At 41.7% G+C, this 21,848-nt stretch overlaps 1 protein-coding gene across 3 annotated transcripts in view; it reads right to left on the bottom strand.

Annotated features, from left to right (window-relative positions):
- The window catches only part of PPP2R2C (protein phosphatase 2 regulatory subunit Bgamma), a 198,000-nt gene that overhangs the window by 28,988 nt on the left and 147,164 nt on the right, over positions 1-21,848 (bottom strand). For all 3 annotated transcript variants that reach the window (XM_088463594.1, XM_088463595.1, XM_088463596.1), the window contains 2 exons: positions 21,423-21,587; positions 161-330 (listed from right to left, as the gene is read on the bottom strand). In XM_088463594.1, coding sequence (XP_088319720.1) covers positions 161-330; positions 21,423-21,587 — 335 coding nt within the window. The remainder of the gene's footprint in view (positions 1-160; positions 331-21,422; positions 21,588-21,848) is intronic.

Genomic DNA, 21,848 nt, shown 5'->3' with positions numbered 1-21,848 from the left:
TCCTGGCCCTATTTGGCAGCAGTCTGTCAATCACTGACAGTCTGCTGTCGCTCTGTGTACGATCACACAGGACCCATTCTGCACATGCGCAGATTCTCCACTATTGCCACAATGCTGAATAAGGCCCTATGAACGCACGTAGCACCGGAGAAATATTTACCTGGTACGTCTCAATGGGCTTGGTCTCCATGTTCAGATCCCAAACCTTAACAGTGAGGTAATCGCGGGTGAGCATGTAGCGTCCGCTGTGGCTGAATTTGACATCTGAGACTGATGAGATGATTTCCGAAAAAAATGACCTGTTGCTGGGATCCTCTGGTTCTTCGTACACTGAGAGTAAAGATAAAACAGATCACATTATTAGTCTTACACTGAAGTCTGTCATTTACTTAACCAGATTAAAAAGTTGAATCCATCAGTTGTCACAACAGGATAAACATTTTCCCGGATTTTACGGAATAAACCAATTATTATGTTTTTTAAATTAGAGCACTGTGCACTTTTCCTTGTGCTATGTATACCCACTCCAGTCATTACTACCACTTAGTAAAATACAGCCCTCGCAATGAATCACACTGGAATCCCTGTGTTAGGACAGTAATCTACTGTAATACACACCTGTAATTTAAATAATCCATTACTTATAAAGTGCCACAGTGTTATGCAGCTTCGGTACATCGAGGGGCTCATGATACCAATATATTACATGTCATGGCATGAAACAGAGGGTAAAGGTGGCTCTGCCCAACTGAGGTGTGGGGAACGCCTGGCACATAAGGGATGGGAATAATAACTGAAACTGGTGTTGGGGGGAGAGCAGGAACAGGCGCTCATTATCATAACGATGAACGAGAGAGAGAGGGAGGAACCAAGTGTCAAAGTTACGGTCTCTCAGGTACACAGTTAATGGCATGAAAGCTGAGTGCCCATCGTGTGCCCAGAGCCTCTTGAATTTGGTGTCAAACAGTGAGTTGTAATGCTGTGTGACCACCTACGCCTTGTTGATATGTATTATTCTGCTCTCATATTGCGCTTATCCCCCAAGCCCAGAGAAGCTGTCTGACCGCTGTTTGCTTGGCATTGCGCTCACTGCTAGACAGAACGCATGTTGGAATATTAGTAAATCCTGTAATCAACAGCGTCCTTGGTGACACCGCCCACCTTGTGATATTGCGCTGCCTTAACAAATGTTTTAACTGTTTAGAACCTGATGTTTGAGATAAGGAATAGAGGGCCTGATTCAGTACAAATCGCAACTGCGATAGAGGCTGCGATTAGACACGCAGTCTCACTGCGATGATATGCTAATCCATTGCGATTGCTATGCCATCACAGCACAACATAAGGACGCCCACCTTACCTTACACACATCCGTAATACTTAGCAAGACTGCAAAACCATCGGTAACATCGAGTACAATCGGAGCCTCACGCACACTTGCACAAGGTCTGACCTTACTCAGGAATTGCTAACCTCAGCCTCTATAGAGCATGCCCTGGAGTCAGTAGCTCACTTGGAGTGGTGTAGTCCCAGTGACGGGGAAGTCTCGCATGCAGCGTTAATTTTGTCAACGAAAATTTGGACTAAAAGTGATTGTTGACAACATATTTTTTGAGGGCTAAATTGTAACGATAATGAAAATATAAATGTTTTAATAACGAAAATTATGACTAAATCTGTGTTCAATTTTAAATAAGTGACTAAGGGCTCTATGTCGGGGAAAGCTGACACTGCGCATGTGCACAGTGTCAGCTTCCAAAGCCGTACCAAAGGCTGCCCCTGGAGCCTCCATAGGTTCAAAGCAGTTTACACCATTGATGGTGTAAATTGCCGGGGCTTAACTCCGAAAAGCTGTAGGAGTCAGATCGTAGTCCCCATTGATAATAATGGGAACTGCGATTTGCAGCGCTAATTAATACTTTGCCGGAGATTTCTGCATTGTGCTTTTAGTACATAGGATCAATACATAAAATTATGCAGAAACTGCAATTTCTGCATAGTTTATGTATCAAAATTAGAATTGCCCTGGCCCCACATTTAATTGCAAGTTTCAATGCCTGCATCACAGCCTATTGCCAAGCGGATGTTTAGTGTTACATAGGAGACCTGATAAGGGCCCGTCACAACAGGTTAAGGGTCATTTTGGAGGTGTCTTCCCGAAATTAAACTGATATAAGTAAACTGTATACGTAAACTGTAGGTAAGGAAAATCACAGATTAAATTGTATTACACTGATGTTCCTTATTTGCAGTTTCAGCAATTTGGCTGTAATCAGTCAGTCTGTATCTTTTTAATACTGTCTTTTATTCAGTTTAGTCATTATGTGTACATGCTACATACAGTACTTTATATTTTTGAAGTAGGGTTATTTTATAGTAAATTGTTTTTATTAGATAATGGTACCCAATCATTACAGACATAGAAAAGAGAAAAAAGCCATTTCAAGATTGGTGATATAAAATGAACCGCAAAATGAGGTTTTAGTCAGATCCTAAAAATACAAAATTTCCTGATCATAATAAAAAAAAGGAAAAGAAAAATGAGTAGGGTTATTTTAAGTTTTTGAAGAACAAATATGTGTTCAAGATATTTGTAGAAAATAAATATGATAAAGATTACTAAACACTTAGTTAAAGGTATGCTGACTTCAAGTTCTCAAGGGAATTTTACAGAGAAAAGTTCTTCAGTAAAATCCATTACTGTATCATTAAACTGTTTGCAAAAAATTATGACTAAAACACTGACTAAAATTAGACTAAAATGAAAGCTGAAATCCAATGACTGACTAAAACTTGACTAAAACAAACCAAAAAAGAGAAACTAAAATGTGACTTTAAACCAACTACAATTATTAATAAGGGACTAGGACTAAAACTAAATTTAAAATCGTTGTCAAAATTAACACTGTGCTGAAGCTGCCTGAGTAGCAGGAATGAAGGTTTGCCAATGATCAGCTATAATATCTCCTATTATAACAGCATGAAGCGAGATATAGTTGTTCTGTATGCAAAGTCCTCAGTCAGACTGTAGAGTACAGAGCTAAGGGGGAGATGTATCAAACTTCTAAAGAAGACAAGTGATGAAGTTGCCTATAGAAACCAATCAGTTCCTCTCTATCATTTATCATGAACATTCTATAAAATGATAGTTAGAAGATGATTGGTTGCTAAGTGTAACTTCTACACCTCTCTTTAGATTTGATAATTTTCCCACTTAGTTACTGACGCGTTTCTCCATGTATTCATACAGTTTCCTAACAAAGGCACTTTTGTGACATGTATGACTTTAAATGTTCATCAATATGCATTTGGTATGGTCAACAGTCATATGGCTGAAACTGAATTTAGTTGGTTGAAAAGGCACATCACCTCACAGGTCACCACTATTGTGATCACTGGTGCCTGACGAAAGAGGAGCTTCCATTAAATATTTCATACTCGAGACCTGATTCTAAGTCATACGTATCTCCGTACAACCATGGCAATCTACGTAATTTCAAATGCAAATGTGAGAACCCGCTGAAGTGAGCAGAAACTCTGCACAACTGAAAGCCCAATGGGTCTCTGTCTGCAATCATCATCATCAGTATCTGGACCTGCACCAGCCCCATGCTAGATGTAAAAGATCCACCAGAAACAGACGTCCTACATCCATCTGGATGCTACAACCATGCAATGAAGTTGGATTACCCGCCCGCAACACTCCCGTGACACTCTCCGGAAATGGGTCTGTTTCTTGCGAATTTATGGTCACTGACTAATTACCACCCCCACCCAGGAACACAAATTTCATGCAAAGCTTGGTTCGTCAACAGACCAATCTGTTCACTCAAGCGATCTCCATCAGTTGCAGATAGTTATGTGCAAAAATCAGGCTATAACGCCTGTCATCTAGATAATAAGAGAGAAAATGTGAGTCTGTGTCTGTCTGTATGTCCCTTATGCACGGTCACAGTTTTGTATCTAGGTCCACCAATTTTGTCATGGTGGTGTAGTTTGACCAGGATTAGGTTTTTGACTATGTTTGAAGTTCGTCAGGGCCATGGAGGTCTACATGGTGCCCACCAATTAGGCCGTGGAGTCTCTGATTTGAAATTTTAGTTTAAGCAAGTTCGCTCAGGCTGTCCCCCAGTACCTAAAGCTGCACTGATCTGAAGGCACAGGCTGATATGTACCAGTGGGGGACTGACCGAGCTCCAACAGAAGAGCAGTGAGTTGGAGGATCAACTGTCACACTGCACCTGAACTAACAGTTACTAATTTCCTCCAAGCGCATTGTCATATGCCATGGTCTCTAATGTTTGTCTGCAAAGTAAAAAATAAAGGCTGCAGATGTACTTCAAGGTCCATTCTTCAAACCGTGCAACGCCGGGTATCCCATCTAGTGTGTAATATTCAAGCTTGTAAAATCCCCTTTGAAACAGACTGTCTGGACCTGGCGACAAATTTGGTGTACTGTCCCACCACTTCTAAAGCCAGCACCAAGAGGGCTTAAGCCCCATTACAGATATGTTTTGCGTTACTTCATTCTAACAGGTTTCCAGCCATAGATTTTCTGACAAAGGGGTCAGACAGCTGAAATGAAGGGGGGGGTTGCAATCAGGAAGAAACAATAGAAAAGGAGATGACAGACAAAAGGAACACAAGAGGGAAGATTTTGGAGAACTCATAAAGGTAGCTAGAATGATGGATGCTTTCCTAGACAAGTTCGGTGTGAAGTGTGTGGCATATGAATGTGTGAATATACGTATAATGAACTGCATTCAACTCAGAATCCGGCCCATAATGCAGATCTCTGTCTGTATTCAGAGTTGGCTGCTGGTGATGGTGGCCACCATCATCATCATATATCTGCACCTGCCCTGTACTTGGTGCAAGAGATCTATCTGAAGTCAGACGGATTACTGCATATGCTCACGTCTGAAGAGCTCGCAATTCCATCTACAGCACAAGCCCACTAATACTCATCTTCTATGTGAATGCCCCATTGTCAAACACTTATACCCACTCAACTACCAGTGGATCTGTGTATATATGCTAATGCCTGGTGAGATCTGAGTTAACATCTTGAATTCAAACTATTCTTGAACAATGTTTGCAGTGTCAGGGCGCATTATCCTGCTGAAGGAGGCCACTGCTATCAGGGAATACTGTTACCATGTAAGGGTGTATGTGGTCTGCAACAATGGCAGGACCCAAGGTTTTCCAGCACAACATTGCCCAGAGCATCACATCGCCTCCACTGGTTGCCTTCTTTCCATAGTGCATCCTGCTTCCACCTCTTCCCCACGCAAATAACACACATGCACTTGGCCGTACACTTGATGTAAAAAAAAATGTTATTCATCAGACCAGGCCACCTTCTTCCATTGCTCCATGGTCCAGTTCTGATGTTCACGTACCCATTGTAGGCACTTTCAGAGGTGGACAGGGGTCAACATGGGCACTGGCCAGTCTGCCCCATACACAGCAAGCTGCGACACACTGTAGGCCTGACTCAGATTTGGGAATAGCGTAAGAAAAAACAAGTATCTGTGCATCTTGGTAAAACCACGCTGCACTGCAGGTGGGGCAGAGGTAAAATGTGCAGAGAGATAAAGATTTGGGAGGGGTGCGTCCAAACTGACATCTAAATTGCAGTGTAACAATAAAGCTGTCCAGCATTTGTGGGCTACATGCAAAAGCAGCCAGTATTTACCCTACATGCAAAATAAATGTATGTATTCGCACACCTTGCATTGTAGAATGGTTTGTCCAGGTTCACAGTTACTTGCTCTATCTTACTCTATTCCCAACTCTGAATCAGGTCCAATGTGTTCTGACACCTTTCTATCATAGCCAGCATTAGCTTTCTCAACAATTTATGCTACAGTAGTTCTTCTGTGTGATAGGATCAGACAGGCTAGTGTTCTTTCCACCCCGTGCATCAATGAGCTCGGGACGCCCATGACTCTGTCAACGGTTCACCGGTTGTCCTTCCTTGGACCACTTTTAGTAGTTACTGACCAATGTATACTGGGAACACGCTGCAAGACCTGCTGTTTTGGAGATGCTTTGACTTTGTCGTTTAACATCACAATAAGGACCTCATTCAGAGTCGATCGTTGCGGCCGCACGGTTGTAAGTGAAAAGGGGCCGGATATGCAAATGATGCACTCGCAGGTTGCGTCATTAAGATCGGATCGGTAGCTGGACGACCAAGGGGAGGATGCGGCCGTAAGACAAAAAATACGCCCCCTTCTCGTACGCATTACATGTCATCTCCGGGCATATAAGGATTAATCGAGACCATCGGGAACCATCGGAACTGGTCGTAGAGCTTAAGGTTGACCATACCCTCTCTTAAGCACTACGATCAGGTCAGTGTACAAACCACCCATGTCACATGTGCCATGACGCTACTTTGTTAATTATGCACTCCCACAATCCGTATGCACTCCCATAAAACGCCGTTCGCATAATCAGGCACGCCTGCGTTCGGTTCTCCACTCCCCCGTTTTCAAGCACCTTCCCCTGTTACCACCCACAAACGCCTCATTCTGTCACTCAAACTAACGCCCTGGCTGTGTTCAAGGAGAGAGAAATTTCTGATAGTAGCAGCTAGTTTGCGCACGCGCACTGCGAACTTTACGCATGCGCAGTTTAGCGAACATCGGTGGCGTACGACCGTGCGGCCGCAACGACCGACTCTGAATGAGGTCCTAAGTCTCTTGTTAAATTATCTCAGATCCTTATACTTGCCCATTATTTCTTTGTTTTCTTTTTTTTTTTAAAGTATAACAGAGCAATCGACATTTGCGAAAAATACAGTACAATGAAAAGTAACAGTAAAACAGATACAATATTGAAAGACCAATGGTCCAGAAAATACAAAGTGGTCAATCCAATTAGGAGAGAGTCCCTTGCGGCGCGAGTAAGTGAGGCTGTATGCCGCAATCACGGTACCGTCGGGCTTGCACATTTCTGTTCGCAGCCCCATAGGGCTGTAAGCAAAAATGTAGAAGAGATCGGGCGCAACAGGGCCGAATTGCTATCCCATTGTTTCTATGCCGGTCGACGGTCAATTCTCTACCTTCGCACCTAACTGGATTGACCCACAAAGTAGGCTCAGTATTATACAAACAATATAGGACAGTAGTTACTGAAAGCTGTAATGCAATAAAATCAAAGCTCGTTTCATGTGGGAAAAATATGGTCAACACCACCCTACAGTTTATACACTAATTGGGGGGTCTCCGCCTAGTACCCTCAGCTCGTACCAGGTAGTTAGTCACAAATGACCATGAATACTTATTTGTTAAGAGAAAAGCAAAATCCCTATATAACTTTCCCACATGACAAATCAGGTTGCCAGCTTGCACATTTTTTCTGCTTCCAACACATCAACTGCAAGAACTTCACTTGCTGCCTAATATATCAACCAGCGCACGCAGGGGGGTTCTGGGTACCCAGAAACCCCCCCTGACAGACTGGAGAGCAGGCATCATCTTATTAAGCCCCACCCACTCGCTGCAAAATGCCACGATTCCCGGGTCAATCGGGAGGAGGCGGAGCCAATATCGCGTGATTCCATTAGAATCACATCATTTGGCTCCGCCCCCTCCTGATGGACCCGCAAATAGTGGCATTTTGTCATTAGGGGGAGGGGCCTGAAGACATGATGCCAGCCTGCCATGTCCCATAGATATGTCCTGTTTCACTTGTGGTGTCTTGAAAAAGACCGCGTTTTGTGCGGTCGAAACGTCGACCTTATGACATGTTCATTATGCTGGAACATATATTTTTTATATATATATAAAATCGATGTTATTCACTTCACCTGTCAGTGGCTTTAATGTTATGGCTGACGGGTGCATATTTTTTGTCCTCTTATGCCTGTAATGCACTTTTTTATGCACTTTATGTGATGCTGTTTTGTACTTTTGAATGAACGTTATGTGCAGCGCTGCTGACCTATTTTAACACCCTATGAAAAATGTAATAATAATGATAACAATTATAAATTGCTCCAGATACTAAAGTTTATCTTTACGTATCCTCTTACACTGATATGTAATGATTTTTATCTATATCTATTGCAGGGGAATAAACCTCAAGACCATGGCACTAGTTCTTTGTATACTGTATATGAATCTGTCTAATACATAGACATGGGATGTATACATAACACAGGTTGTTAAAGCTGGTTTAGGTAATTTATAGCTTATTATATTTTACACATAAATGGAACAATACACCAGGTAGTATATTTATTACATTTTGTTCACAGTACCCAGAGCGGTAAATACATATTTAGCAGACCCATACTGTTACAATTGCTAATTCGCGGTGACTGTACAGTATGAAATCACATTCTAAATTATATGTTTCACATTTTTCAAGCCGTCATAAATAATTCTACCAGTTTGGATACTCTTGTGACATGACGTGCTCTCCGCCTGTGCTCACCATCTCCGGCTTTCTCTTTGGTTGTCAAGTACAGTAAAATGAAATACTAGCTGAGATGTATCAGGAATGTAGGGGAGATGTATCAAGCCTTGGAGAGAGATAAAGTGGAGAAGTAACCCAAAATAACCAATCAGCTTCTGTCAAAACTTGGCTCGAGTAACGTGTAGAGAGATAAAGTACCAACCAATCAGCTTCTAACAGTCATTTTACAGGCTTTTTGCTTGAAGCTGATTGGTTGGTATTTTATCTTTCTCCGAGGTTTGATACATCTGCCCCCTGTGCTAGATAAATGACATTTAGAAGCTGACTGATTTCTATGTGTAACTTCTCCACTTTATCTCTCTACGAGGTTTGATACATCTCCCCCCTGTGAATGCGAAAAACAAGATACAGGACTCATAGGACCTGATCCTGAGTCGGACACAGTAGAAATGTGGGACGGATCTCACAGATACCTGCATACTGCGCCATAAAAGGAAATCGGTGACTGCACATGTGCCGGACCAGGCATTCGCACATGGACGCAGTTTGTATCCATCCGCGGAGCACTGTTACAGTGAATTGAGCGTTTCTAGGTGGTAAAAGGGCAGAGACCAACGGAACTAATCCGTCTCTTGGGAGTATTGTGGGCGTGTAGGGCGACTTCTGTGCTTGTTCATAGAGCGTGGACGCACGGGATCCAGTCACAATGTCGACATTCAGAACCCGTCAACATTTTGAATGTCGTATTTTCATACCACACCCGGACGCAGATGGGACGCCTGTTTTGGCCAGAACAGTAGTCAGGATGGATTTCCACATGTAGACACAACGAATATTCGGCATACAAGGGTGGATGAGGAAGTAAGTAGATTGCCATGGCCGTATGGAAAAGCGGCTACGGATGCGTCCAACTCACATTCTGGCCCAAAATCTGCAGGGGGTAATCTTTTATTTCTTTTCAGTTAGTGTAACTGTCTATGGAAAGCTGTGACCATACTAGCCAACTTTCCTAATGTCCTCTCCAGGGAGAAGCTTGGAGAAGAGATGAAGATGGCTAGTGATGGGGGCGGGGCCGGACTAGTCGCATAATTAGGTCCCACCCCTTGCAAAATTATGCAAAACATGCATACTGTATGTGAAAAGGGTGTGAGGCGAAAATTACACGATTATAGTAGAATTGCGTCACTAAGTCCTGCCCCCTCACCACGATTCAAGGTATTATTCTACCCAGCCTGCCCACTTTTGACTAGGAAGTGCCTTGGATGTGGGAGGAGTACCCACTCCTCTGGGAACCTACCGGAAAAATCGTAAGTCTCCCGCAGCTACCTGGGAGAGTCGGTAGATATGGCTGTGACTAACGTGAACTTTTTGTTAATGTTATCAAATTCAAGCTGGAAAATAAAAATCCCCAATTTGTTTTAAGATGATCAGCAAACATTTTAATTTGACAATGAAAACAACATACAGTAGAGTAGTTGTGTCTGTCTGCCAAGGTCTAGCGAAGGACGTAAGGAAGGAAGGGGGAGGGGAGTGCTCAGACTATTGAGTTTTCAAACTGAATTGATACATGTCCGCTTAAACTCATTTTTCCAACAGAACACAGTAGAAAAGTTAATAATAAGAATTTACAAATCGTTTTATTTTTCTTATTTTATTATTGATTTTGGCATAAGAGTTAAAAAACAAAATTGTCCCTTTTTAAGTCCCATAAGTGGTCACTGACCATCCGTAAGCGCTATTTAAGTTCCAATAAAATAAAAATCAAGTGACATTTTCTTTGGATTTCTGCCTAGAAAAAGCAGAACACAGAGTTGTAACATAAGCAAATTCATCATGTGCATCAGTACTGAAGCCAGTATTGGCAAGCTACATTCACTTGAAAAAGTCAATATTAATTAGCAAGTTTTCAGGGACATTTTGCAACTGAATGTGTTTATATTTGATTAAAATCTACCGTTACAAAAAGTACAAAATAGTCATTTGGAAAACAAGGTCCTGGCCTGGACACATTGATACCAGACCCAAACCAGTTGTTTGCAGCGCCTCTAGAGCTCAATACAGTATGGATTGTACTCGTTATAATGTGATTTCTAATAAAATAAAAAAATATAATAAATGTCAGCCTATTGGAAATGTATATAATTTGATAATACTTAAAAGAAGAAATCAATCTATTTCCCTGAAACAATTGACTTGCTAGAACAGTTTGGCCTACCAACTGCCCCAATTGTTGAGGAACAGTGCAGATTCGTGAACCTCTGAAGGAGTAGCGTTTCACCCAAAAGTGGGTATTTCCCAGTGGTGTTTCGACATCGGCAAAACAGGGGCAGGGCTTATTTTGTCTGTATTTCGCCTATCTAAATATTGGCCTGGCTGTGCAGCAAACATTCCTATTAGCCCCATACAGTACTGCTCTTATGTAGTAGCTCTCCTAACGTAATATCCCTGTAGTCTCTATCACTAGGCTTCTTGCCAGTCCACGGTGTTCCTAGTATTCGCCAGCTGCTGCATCAGAATGTTCAGTAACTAATGATCACCCCTGAGTCATGATGTGAATTAGCCACCCCTAGCCGTGGGCTTACCGATACAATCAGACATTAATACCAGGAACGTGCAGTCAGGGTAGCCAGAGCCTTCCTTGTCATACTCCTGAGATTTTATATAAAAAATGATTAGAATAATACAAAAAAGATATTTATAACTTATAAACTTCTTTGTTTGTTGTAATAATTTTTATAGTTACCACTAACCAGCTTTGTCGAGCTCCAGACAAGAGATGAGGCAGCAACAGCTTAGCCTCGCTTCTGTAAGTCAGACACTGCTTGCAGAGCTGGGGGCGGGGCTACACCACAGGCAGTAAACTGCACAGAAAGAAGAGAGCTAATAGAAGCATGCCTCTGAGTACGGGGGGGGTGTATCTTGAGCACTGATGGACACCTTGGATGTGCTATGTGACCAGGAAGTACCCTGCAGTGATTAGAGCCGTGTCAGCAGCAAGAGAAGACACACTCGGAATATTGCGCCCCTGGCTAGGGTATTAATCAACTCTCTAAACCTATCTAGTTCTCAGTTCCCCGCGCCCAGTGCTATGTCCTGAGCCCAGTCAACTGGTGCTACCTCCTGAGTCCTGTCAGTCTGTGCTATCTCCTGAGTACAGTCTCCTTGTGTTCCTCCTCCATAGTCCTGCTCATGGCCAGGTTCCAGTACCTCAGCTTATTCCTTGAGTTCTATTCACGTTTTACTCTGCTGCCTTCTCTCCATCTGCTTCTGTGTCTGCACATGCGCAGAAACTATATCAAGCCTGCTAATCTCCTGATCCCGAGTTCCATCACTGAGCCATCAGCATTATGGTCAGGAATACAAACACCACAGTCATGACACTTAGCATGGCATTACGTAATAATATATCTCACCATGACATTACATATTATATCTTAGCATGGCATTAGATAATAATATATCTTACTATGTCATTAAGTAATAATATATCTTACTATAAAATTATGCAATAATATATCCTACAGATGTGTCCGCAATCATCTTTTCTGCAGTCATGCCAAACTGACTCTCTCGGCACGACTGGTCACGTGAGACTCTGCTATCTGTATGGCATTACATAATATATCTTAGCATGATATTACATAATATATCTTAGCATGGCATTACATAATATATCTTAGCATGACATTACATAATGGACCTAATTCAGAGCTCGGTCGTACGCAACCGATGTTCGCTAAACTGCGCATCCGTAAACTTCGCAATGCGCGTGCGCAAACTAGCTGTTACGATCAGAAATTGCTCTCTCCTTGAACACAGCCAGGTCGTTAGTTTGAGTGACAGAATGAGCCGTTTGTGGGTGGTAAAAGGGGAAGGTGCTTGTGAACGGGGGAGTGCAGATCTGAACGCAGGCGTGCCTGACTATGCAAACAGCGTTTTATGGGAGTGCATAATTAACTAAGTAGTGTCATGGCACGTGTGACATGGGAGGTTTTTACACTGACTTGATCGTAGTGCTTAAGAGAGGGTATGGTCAAACTTAAGCTCTACGACCAGCTCCGATGGTTCCCGATGGTCTCCATTAATCCTTATATGCCTGCAGATGACGTGTATTGCGAACGAGAAGGGGGCGTGTTTTTAGTCTTACGGCCGCATCCTCCCCTCGCTCGTCCAGCTAACGATCCCATCTTAACGACGCAACTTGCGAGCGCTTCATTTGCATATCCGGCCCCTTTTCCCTTACGACCGAGCGGCCGCAATGACCGACTCTGAATGAGGTCTAATATATCTTAGCATGACATTACATAATATATCTTAGCATGGCGTTACATAATAATATATCTTAGCATGACATTACATAATATATCTTAGAATGGCATTACATAATGATATATCTTAGCATGGCATTACATAATATATCTTAGCATGACATTACATAATATATCTTAGCATGACATTACATAATAATATATCTTAGCATGGCATTACATAATATATCTTAGTATGACATTACATAATATCTTAGCATGGCATTACATAATATATCTTAGCATCACATTATGTACAGTAATAAAATATCTTAGCATCACATTACATAGTATATATTAGCATGGCATTACATATACATAATAATATATCTTAGCATGGCATTACATAATATATCTTAGCATGACATTACATAATATATCTTAGCATGACATTACATAGTATATATTAGCATGGCATTACATATACATAATAATATATCTTAGCATGGCATTACATAATTATATATCTTAGCATGACATTAATGATATATCTTAGCATGACATTACATAATATATCTTAGCATGACATTACATAATATATCTTAGCATCACATTATGTACAGTAATAAAATATCTTAGCATGACATTACATAATATAACTTAGCATGACATTACATAATATATCTTAGAATGGCATTACATAATAATATATCTTAGCACGGCATTACATAATATATCTTAGCCTGACATTACATAGTATATATTAGCATGGCATTACATATACATAATAATATATCTTAGCATGGCATTACATAATATATCTCAGCATGACATTACATACTATATCTTAGCATGACATTACATAGTATATATTAGCATGGCATTACATATTATTATTATTATTATTATTACTACCAGTTATTTATATAGCGCACACATATTCCGCAGCGCTTTACAGAGTTTATTTGGCCATTCACATCAGTCCCTGCCTCAGTGGAGCTTACACTCTATATTCCCTATCACATGTGCACACACACACACTAGGGTTAATTTGTGTTGGGAGCCAATTAACCTACCAGTATATTTTTGGAGTGTGGGAGGAAACCGGAGCACCCGGAGGAAACCCACGCAAGCACAGGGAGAATATACAAACTCCACACAGTTAGGGCCATGGTGGGCATCGAACCCATGACCTCATTGCTGTGAGGCAGTAACGCTAATCATTACACCGTCTGTGCTGCCTAATAATATATCTTAGCATGGCATTACATAATAATATATGTTAGCATGACATTAAATAATAATATATCTTAGCATGACATTACATAATAATATATCTTAGCATGGCATTACATAATATATCTTAGCACCACATTATGTACAGTAATAAAATATCTTTACATGACATTACATAATATATCTCAGCACGGCATTACATAATATATCTTAGCATGACATTACATAATATATATCTTAGCATAGCATTACAATAATAATATATCTTAGCATGACATTACATAATATATATTAGCATGACTTACATAATATATCTTAGCATGACATTACATAATATATCTTAGCATGGCGTTACATAATAATATATATTAGCATGGCATTACATAATAATATATCTTAGCATGGCATTACATAATATATCTTAGCACCACATTATGTACAGTAATAAAATATCTTTACATGACATTACATAATATATCTTGGCACGGCATTACATAATATATCTTAGCATGACATTACATAATATATATCTTAGCATAGCATTACAATAATAATATATCTTAGCATGACATTACATAATATATATTAGCATGACTTACATAATATATCTTAGCATGACATTACATAATATATCTTAGCATGGCGTTACATAATAATATATATTAGCATGGCATTACATAATAATATATCTTAGCATGGCATTACATAATAATAAATCTTAGCATGACATTACGTACAATAATAACATATCTTAGCATCACATTATGTACAGTAACAAAATATCTAAGAATGGCATTACATACTAATATATAATGCATGACGCATAATATATCTTAGCATGGCATTAGATAATAAATCTTAGCATGGCATTACATAATATATCTTAGCAGGGCATTACATTATATATCTTAGCATGGCATTACATAACATATCTTCGCATGACATTACGTAATAATATATCTTAGTATGACATTACGTAATATATCTTAGCATGATTTTATATAATAATATATCTTAGTATGACATTACATAATATCTTATCATGACATTACATAATAATATATCTTAGCATGACATTACATAATATATCTTAGCATGATATTATATAATATTATATTCTAGCGACCCGTTCCGGATTCGCACGGGAGCAATTTCATCTCTCCGCAGCCCCCTGCATCTCATAACAACCTATTTATTATTTATTAACAGTTTCTTATATAGCGCAGCATATTCCGTTGCGCTTTACAATTGGAACATTAATAGAAAAAAACTGGGTAATAACAAACAGATATATAGGTAGGAAGGCCCTGCTCGCAAGCTTACAATCTTAAGGGAAATAGGCATTGATACACAAGGATAGGTGCTATATATTGCATTTTGGTCCAGCCAGAATGCACAGTTTCTTGGTTGGTTGCATGATCCAGTCACACAGGAATATCAACCAAATGTCATGAGGATGTGAGTGAAAGATGATGTGTGAGATTGTGTGTGGACTGTAAAAGGGGATGTAATTAGATATGGAAGCTATGAAGGTTATGTGGGAGGTTCTGGAATCTGATAAGCTTGCCTGAAGAGGTGAGTTTTCAGGGAATGCTTGAAGGATTGGAGACTAGAGGAAAGTCTTATTGTGCGAGGTAGGTTATTCCATAGAGTGGGTGCAGCGCGAAGAAAGTCCTGTAACCGTGAATGAGAGCAAGTAATGCATGGGGATGAGAGACGCAGATCTTGTGCTGAGCGGAGAGGTCGGGTTGGGAGATATTTTGAGATGAGTGAAGAGATGTATGTTGGTGTGGTTTGGTTAATAGCCTTATGTGTAAGTGAAAGTATTTTGTATTGAATACAGTAGAAAACCGGCAACCAATGGAGGGACTGACAGAGAGAGGCAGCAGAAGAACATTTCACAAGGAAGATAAGCCTTGCAGCTGCATTCATAATAGATTGTAATGGTGATAGCCTGTTTTTGGGAAGACCAGTAAGGAGGCTATTGCAATAGTCAATGCGGGAAATAATAAATGCATGGATTAGAGTTTTTGCAGTTTCTTGTGTGAGATATGAGATATCTCATAACAACCTACACCATATCACCACAGTCCCCTGCATCGCATAACAACCTACACCATGTCACCACAGCCCCCTGCATCTGATAACCTACACCATGTCACCACAGCCCCCTGCATCTCATAACAACCTACTCCATGTCACCACAGTCCCCTGCATCTCATAACAACCTACACCATGTCACCACAGTCCCCTGCATCTCATAACAACCTACACCATGTCACCACAGCCCCCTGCATCTCATAACAGCCTACACCATGTCACCACAGTCCCCTGCATCTCATAACAACCTACACCATGTCACCACAGTCCCCTGCATCTGATAACAACCTACACCATGTCACCACATTCCCCTGCATCTCATAACAACCTGCGCCATGTCACCACAGTCCCCTGCATCTCATAACAACCTACACCATGTCACCACAGTCCCCTGCATCTCATAACAACCTACACCATGTCACCACAGTCCCCTGCATCTGATAACAACCTACACCATGTCACCACATTCCCCTGCATCTCATAACAACCTGCGCCATGTCACCACAGTCCCCTGCATCTCATAACAACCTACACCATGTCACCACAGTCCCCTGCATCTCATAACAACCTACACCATGTCACCGCAGTCCCCTGCATCTCATAACAACCTACACCATGTCACCACAGCCCCCTGCATCTCATAACAACGTACACCATGTCACCGCAGTCCCCTGCATCTCATAACAACCTATGCCATGTCACCACAGCTCCCTGCATCTCATAACAACCTACACCATGTCACCACAGTCCCCTGCATCTCATAACAGCCTACACCATGTCACCGCAGTCCCCTGCATCTCATAACAACCTACACCATGTCACCACAGCCCCCTGCATCTCATAACATCCTACACCATGTCACCACAGTCCCCTGCATCTCATAACAACCTACACCATGTCACCACAGTCCCCTGCATCTCATAACAACCTACGCCATGTCACCACAGCTCCCTGCATCTCATAACAATGTACACCATGTCAACACAGCCTCCTGCATCTCATAACAGCCTACACCATGTCACCACAGTCCCCTGCATCTCATAACAACCTACGCCATGTCACCACAGCTCCCTGCATCTCATAACAATGTACACCATGTCAACACAGCCTCCTGCATCTCATAACAGCCTACACCATGTCACCACAGTCCCCTGCATCTCATAACAACCTACACCATGTCACCGCAGTCTCCTGCATCTCATAACAGCCTACACCATGTCAACACAGCCTCCTGCATCTCATAACAACCTACGGCATGTCACCACAGCCCCCTGCATCTCATAACAACCTACACCATGTCACCACAGCCCCCTGCATCTCATAGCAACCTACGGGATGTCTCCACAGTCCCCTGCATCTCATAACAACCTACACCATGTCACCACAGTCCCCTGCATCTCATAACAACCTACGCCATGTCACCACAGCTCCCTGCATCTCATAACAATGTACACCATGTCAACACAGCCTCCTGCATCTCATAACAGCCTACACCATGTCACCACAGTCCCCTGCATCTCATAACAACCTACGCCATGTCACCACAGCTCCCTGCATCTCATAACAATGTACACCATGTCAACACAGCCTCCTGCATCTCATAACAGCCTACACCATGTCACCACAGTCCCCTGCATCTCATAACAACCTACACCATGTCACCGCAGTCTCCTGCATCTCATAACAGCCTACACCATGTCAACACAGCCTCCTGCATCTCATAACAACCTACGGCATGTCACCACAGCCCCCTGCATCTCATAACAACCTACACCATGTCACCACAGCCCCCTGCATCTCATAGCAACCTACGGGATGTCTCCACAGTCCCCTGAATCTGATAACAACCTACGGCATGCCTCCTGTTCACTGAGGGTGTGTGGCTAAGCGAGAACCTCATGCTGGAGTAGGAACACTTCACGGTGGAGGAGTGGTGGCCGGAGTCTGCATACAGGTTCAGCGTAGGGATGGATATTGGAATCCGATGGTTACTAACCATCAATGTTTTTTTTCGATCGTAGTGTTTTTAGCATTTGATGGTGACAGTTCGATGTTTGCCACCATTGAATGGAAATCATTTGAGGATGTTCTGATGGTTTTTTTTTACTCCTGAGAGCTATGCCTCCCCTGGCTCCTTCCAGGCTACTGTGTCTGCATCAGGGCATCTTCATGTGTTTGTTGAAGGCTATCTCACTCTCTGTCTGTCTCAGAAGTGACCCTGCTTAGTCCCTGACTCCCTCCCATCTATAGGCTGCTGCTAAGCAACCGGGCACTTTGCTAGTTCTGATTATCTCTCACTGTCTCAGAGAGCCAATCAGAGCACAGCCCTCGGCCCTGCAGCAGCAGTCAGTCACTCACACAGCACAACAGCTTTGTTGTGACTTACTTCAGTAAAATCGTCACTGCTCGGCTCACAGACGAATGGTTCATACAGCTAAACCTTCCTTGACCAATACTGTTTAGAGTAGTGAAAACCCCATCAAAATTTGTCCAGTGGTTCAAGATGTTAGCCCGAACAAACAGACAGACCCCTAAATCGGGGACTTTATATATATATATATATATACACACTGTATATAGACAGGGGCGTTTCTATAATGGATGCAGGGTGTGCGGGCCCACACCACACACCCTGCACCCATTTAGTCTTTATACTCACCCGTCCGGCGCCCATTTTCCCAGTGTCTCGCGCATGCGCAGCACTGATGTCCCCGGGAAAACAGTGTGGGCACCATTTTCCCGGAGACCCATGCAGGCGCAGTAGATTCTGGTACTAAGCCAGAATCTACTGCACGTGCCGGAGGCCGTGGCATCACTAGAGAGAGGAGGGGGCTCGCACTGAGTCTGCATACGGGCCCCTTTCTCTCTTAGAACGCCCCTGTATATAGAGAAGAGATTAGCATGACATTACATAATAATATACAGAGGTGGCCAAAATTGCGGACACTTTTTGAAATTTGAATGCTTATAAAAACTGTTACTCTTCATGCAGTGCAATGATTTATATATCAAATGAATGGAAATGTAATGCTGAATTCAACACAATAAACAGATGTCAAATATTTGCATTCCAAGGGAAGTTATGCAGTGAAAACAACACAGGGTGAAAATCCATGTGTACTTATGATGTTACTGTCCTATCAGTATTTCATTGGGTATCCTTTAGTTTTCAAGACAGCAGCACAGCGACGTGGCATTGTGTCAACCAATGGTTGGAGCTCTTCCTTCTTTTTTATGTGGTGCCATGAGACAATCATAGCCTCAATGAATTGTCTTTTATTGGATGGACGCCTCAGATGTACCAGTTTTTTCAAACGGAATCAAAAATGTTCTATGGGGTTCAGGTCTGGGCTGTTTCCTGGCCATCCCAGCACCTGTATGTCATTCTCCGTGAACCACTGTTTGCATATCCATGAAGTGTGGCAGGGAGCTGAATCCTGATGGGAAAAAAATTGGGCATTATCTGGAAAAAGATCCCTGATAGAAGGTAGAAGTTTTGGTTGTAGGATAGTGTTAATGTACTTTCTGCTGTTCAGTGTGCCATCTATGACATAAAGGCGGCCTACAGCATCTGCTGTCATACATGACCAGATCATAAGACTTGTAGGATTCTTTGTTGTCGCTTGAATGCAATCTGGATGTACCTCTTTCCCGATGCGACGTCTCACATATTTTCTCCCATCACTACCAAATATCGATATCTTAGTTTCGTCACTCCATATCACTTGTTTCCATTGACCACCTGTCCATGCAATGTGTTCTTTTGTCCACTGTATTTGTTTCAGACGCTGCTTTTTATTCAGCAATGTCTTTTTTCGGAAAATTCTACCTTTTAGGCCAGTGTTGGCTAACCTTGACACTCCAGCTGTTGTGGAACTATATATCCCAGCATGCCCTGCCACAGTTTTAGCATGCCCTAATAGCAAAACTGTAGCAGTGCATGCTGGGTTATGTAGTTCCATAACAGCTGGAGTGTCAAGGTTAGCCAACACTGTTTTAGGCCAACCTCCGTTAGTCTTCTCCGTACCGTTCTTGCACTGACAAAAACACCAGTTGCACTCAGTTTACTGCTAATGGCCGCAGATGACATCCATCTGTCCCTGACGCAAATTCGTTTTATTCTCCTATCATCAACAGCTGTTGTGCACTTTTTCCGGCCTTTTCCTTCTTCTGTTTTGTACAGATTGTGTTTCCTGATAGCGTAAACAAAACTTTCGTACTCCTGATGTTGTCACATTCCCACCAACTTCTCTTGGAATTGCTGCATACGAAATTTACCATTTTCACGTAACACCACAATCCTGGATCTCTGCCTGGCTGACCAGTCACCACTTTGCCTGGATGACATTGTTGTATTTATTTGTTACACCGTCCATAGCACTAAACAATACACACAAACATCCAACCATAATTGCACTTCAGTAACCAACTTTATTCTGCAAAATGAAACAGCCAAACTGACCTTTCCCACCTCTGAACATGACCTTGCACCTGCTCATAAACGACAGCTGATTGGTCCTCAGAATGACGATTCCGATTGGCTGGTAGTAGCTGTTACTACAATCCACTTCTTGAATCTCATGCATCTGTGCTTCTTTGTCTGACTGAAAGTAGCATAACTTCCCTTATAATGCAAATATTTGACCTCTGTTTATTGTGTTGGATTGAGCATTAAATTTCCTTTCATTTGATACATGAATCATTGCACTGAGTGAAGTGAGACAGTTTTTATAAGCACTCAAAGTTGAAAAACATTCTAATTTCAAAATGTGTCCGCAATTTTGGCCACCAGTGTATGTTAGTATGGCATTACAGATTATATATTAGCATGACATTACGTAATAATATATTTTAGCATGGCATTACATTATAATAAATATTAGCATGACATTACATAATAATATATGTTAGCAAGACACTACACAATAATATATTTTAGTATGACATTACATAACATGATAACATATTTTAGCACGATATTATGTAATGATATATCTTAGTATGACATTACGCAATACTATATCTTAAAATGAGATTATGTAATAATACATCTTAGTATGACATTATGTATTAACATATCTTAACATGACACAGAGGTGTCACACAGAGTGGTGACACCCAGTGCAGCACCTACTAACACTCCAGCCACGCCCCCTACTTAGTTGCCCCATTTCGGGTGTGTGACTGCGTGTCATAGCATTACAATATGTAATAATATATCTTAGCATGGCATTACACCCAGTGCAGCACCTACTAACACTCCGGCCACGCCCCCTTAGTTGTCCCATTTTGGGGGCGTGACTGCGTGTCTCAGCAAGACATTATGTAATAATATATCTTAGCATGGCATGTAATAATACATACTGTAGTATGACATTATGTAATAATATATCGTAGTGTGACACTTACGTTTACAATGCTTGTCGCACAGTGCAGATGCTCTCATGTCGCAAAGTCTCAGAGACCCTTTGCTGCTGCTGTACACAAAAAGGTTGCAATGATAGGGATGAAATTCGGCTGCTGTGATCACTTCGGTCAAGTCCTCCATGTTTGCAGGCTTGATGTCTACAATGTCTGGTTTTGGAGGTTATTAAGAAAAGTAATTTTACATACAATAGATCCATGTGTTCTCTGCAGGCAATTAAGAAATGGGATGTAAATCCCGCTAATCTAGAAAGCTGTAACAATAATAATAGTGCTCTAATTGTCTGCTTTGCATATGAGTAGAGGTAGAACCAATTCCAGGAAATTACCAGAGTAATTTCCAGTTATCAGCATTAGCTATTATGTGCGCAAAGAAAAGGATTTGCTTTAATGGACTTGCAATTGTTACGT

Source organism: Taudactylus pleione, unplaced genomic scaffold (genome assembly GCF_031769625.1).
Source record: "Taudactylus pleione unplaced genomic scaffold, aTauple2 ptg001408l, whole genome shotgun sequence".
In the NCBI taxonomy this organism is placed as follows: Eukaryota; Metazoa; Chordata; class Amphibia; order Anura; family Myobatrachidae; genus Taudactylus; species Taudactylus pleione.
This window is presented reverse-complemented; position numbering and strand designations above follow the sequence as displayed.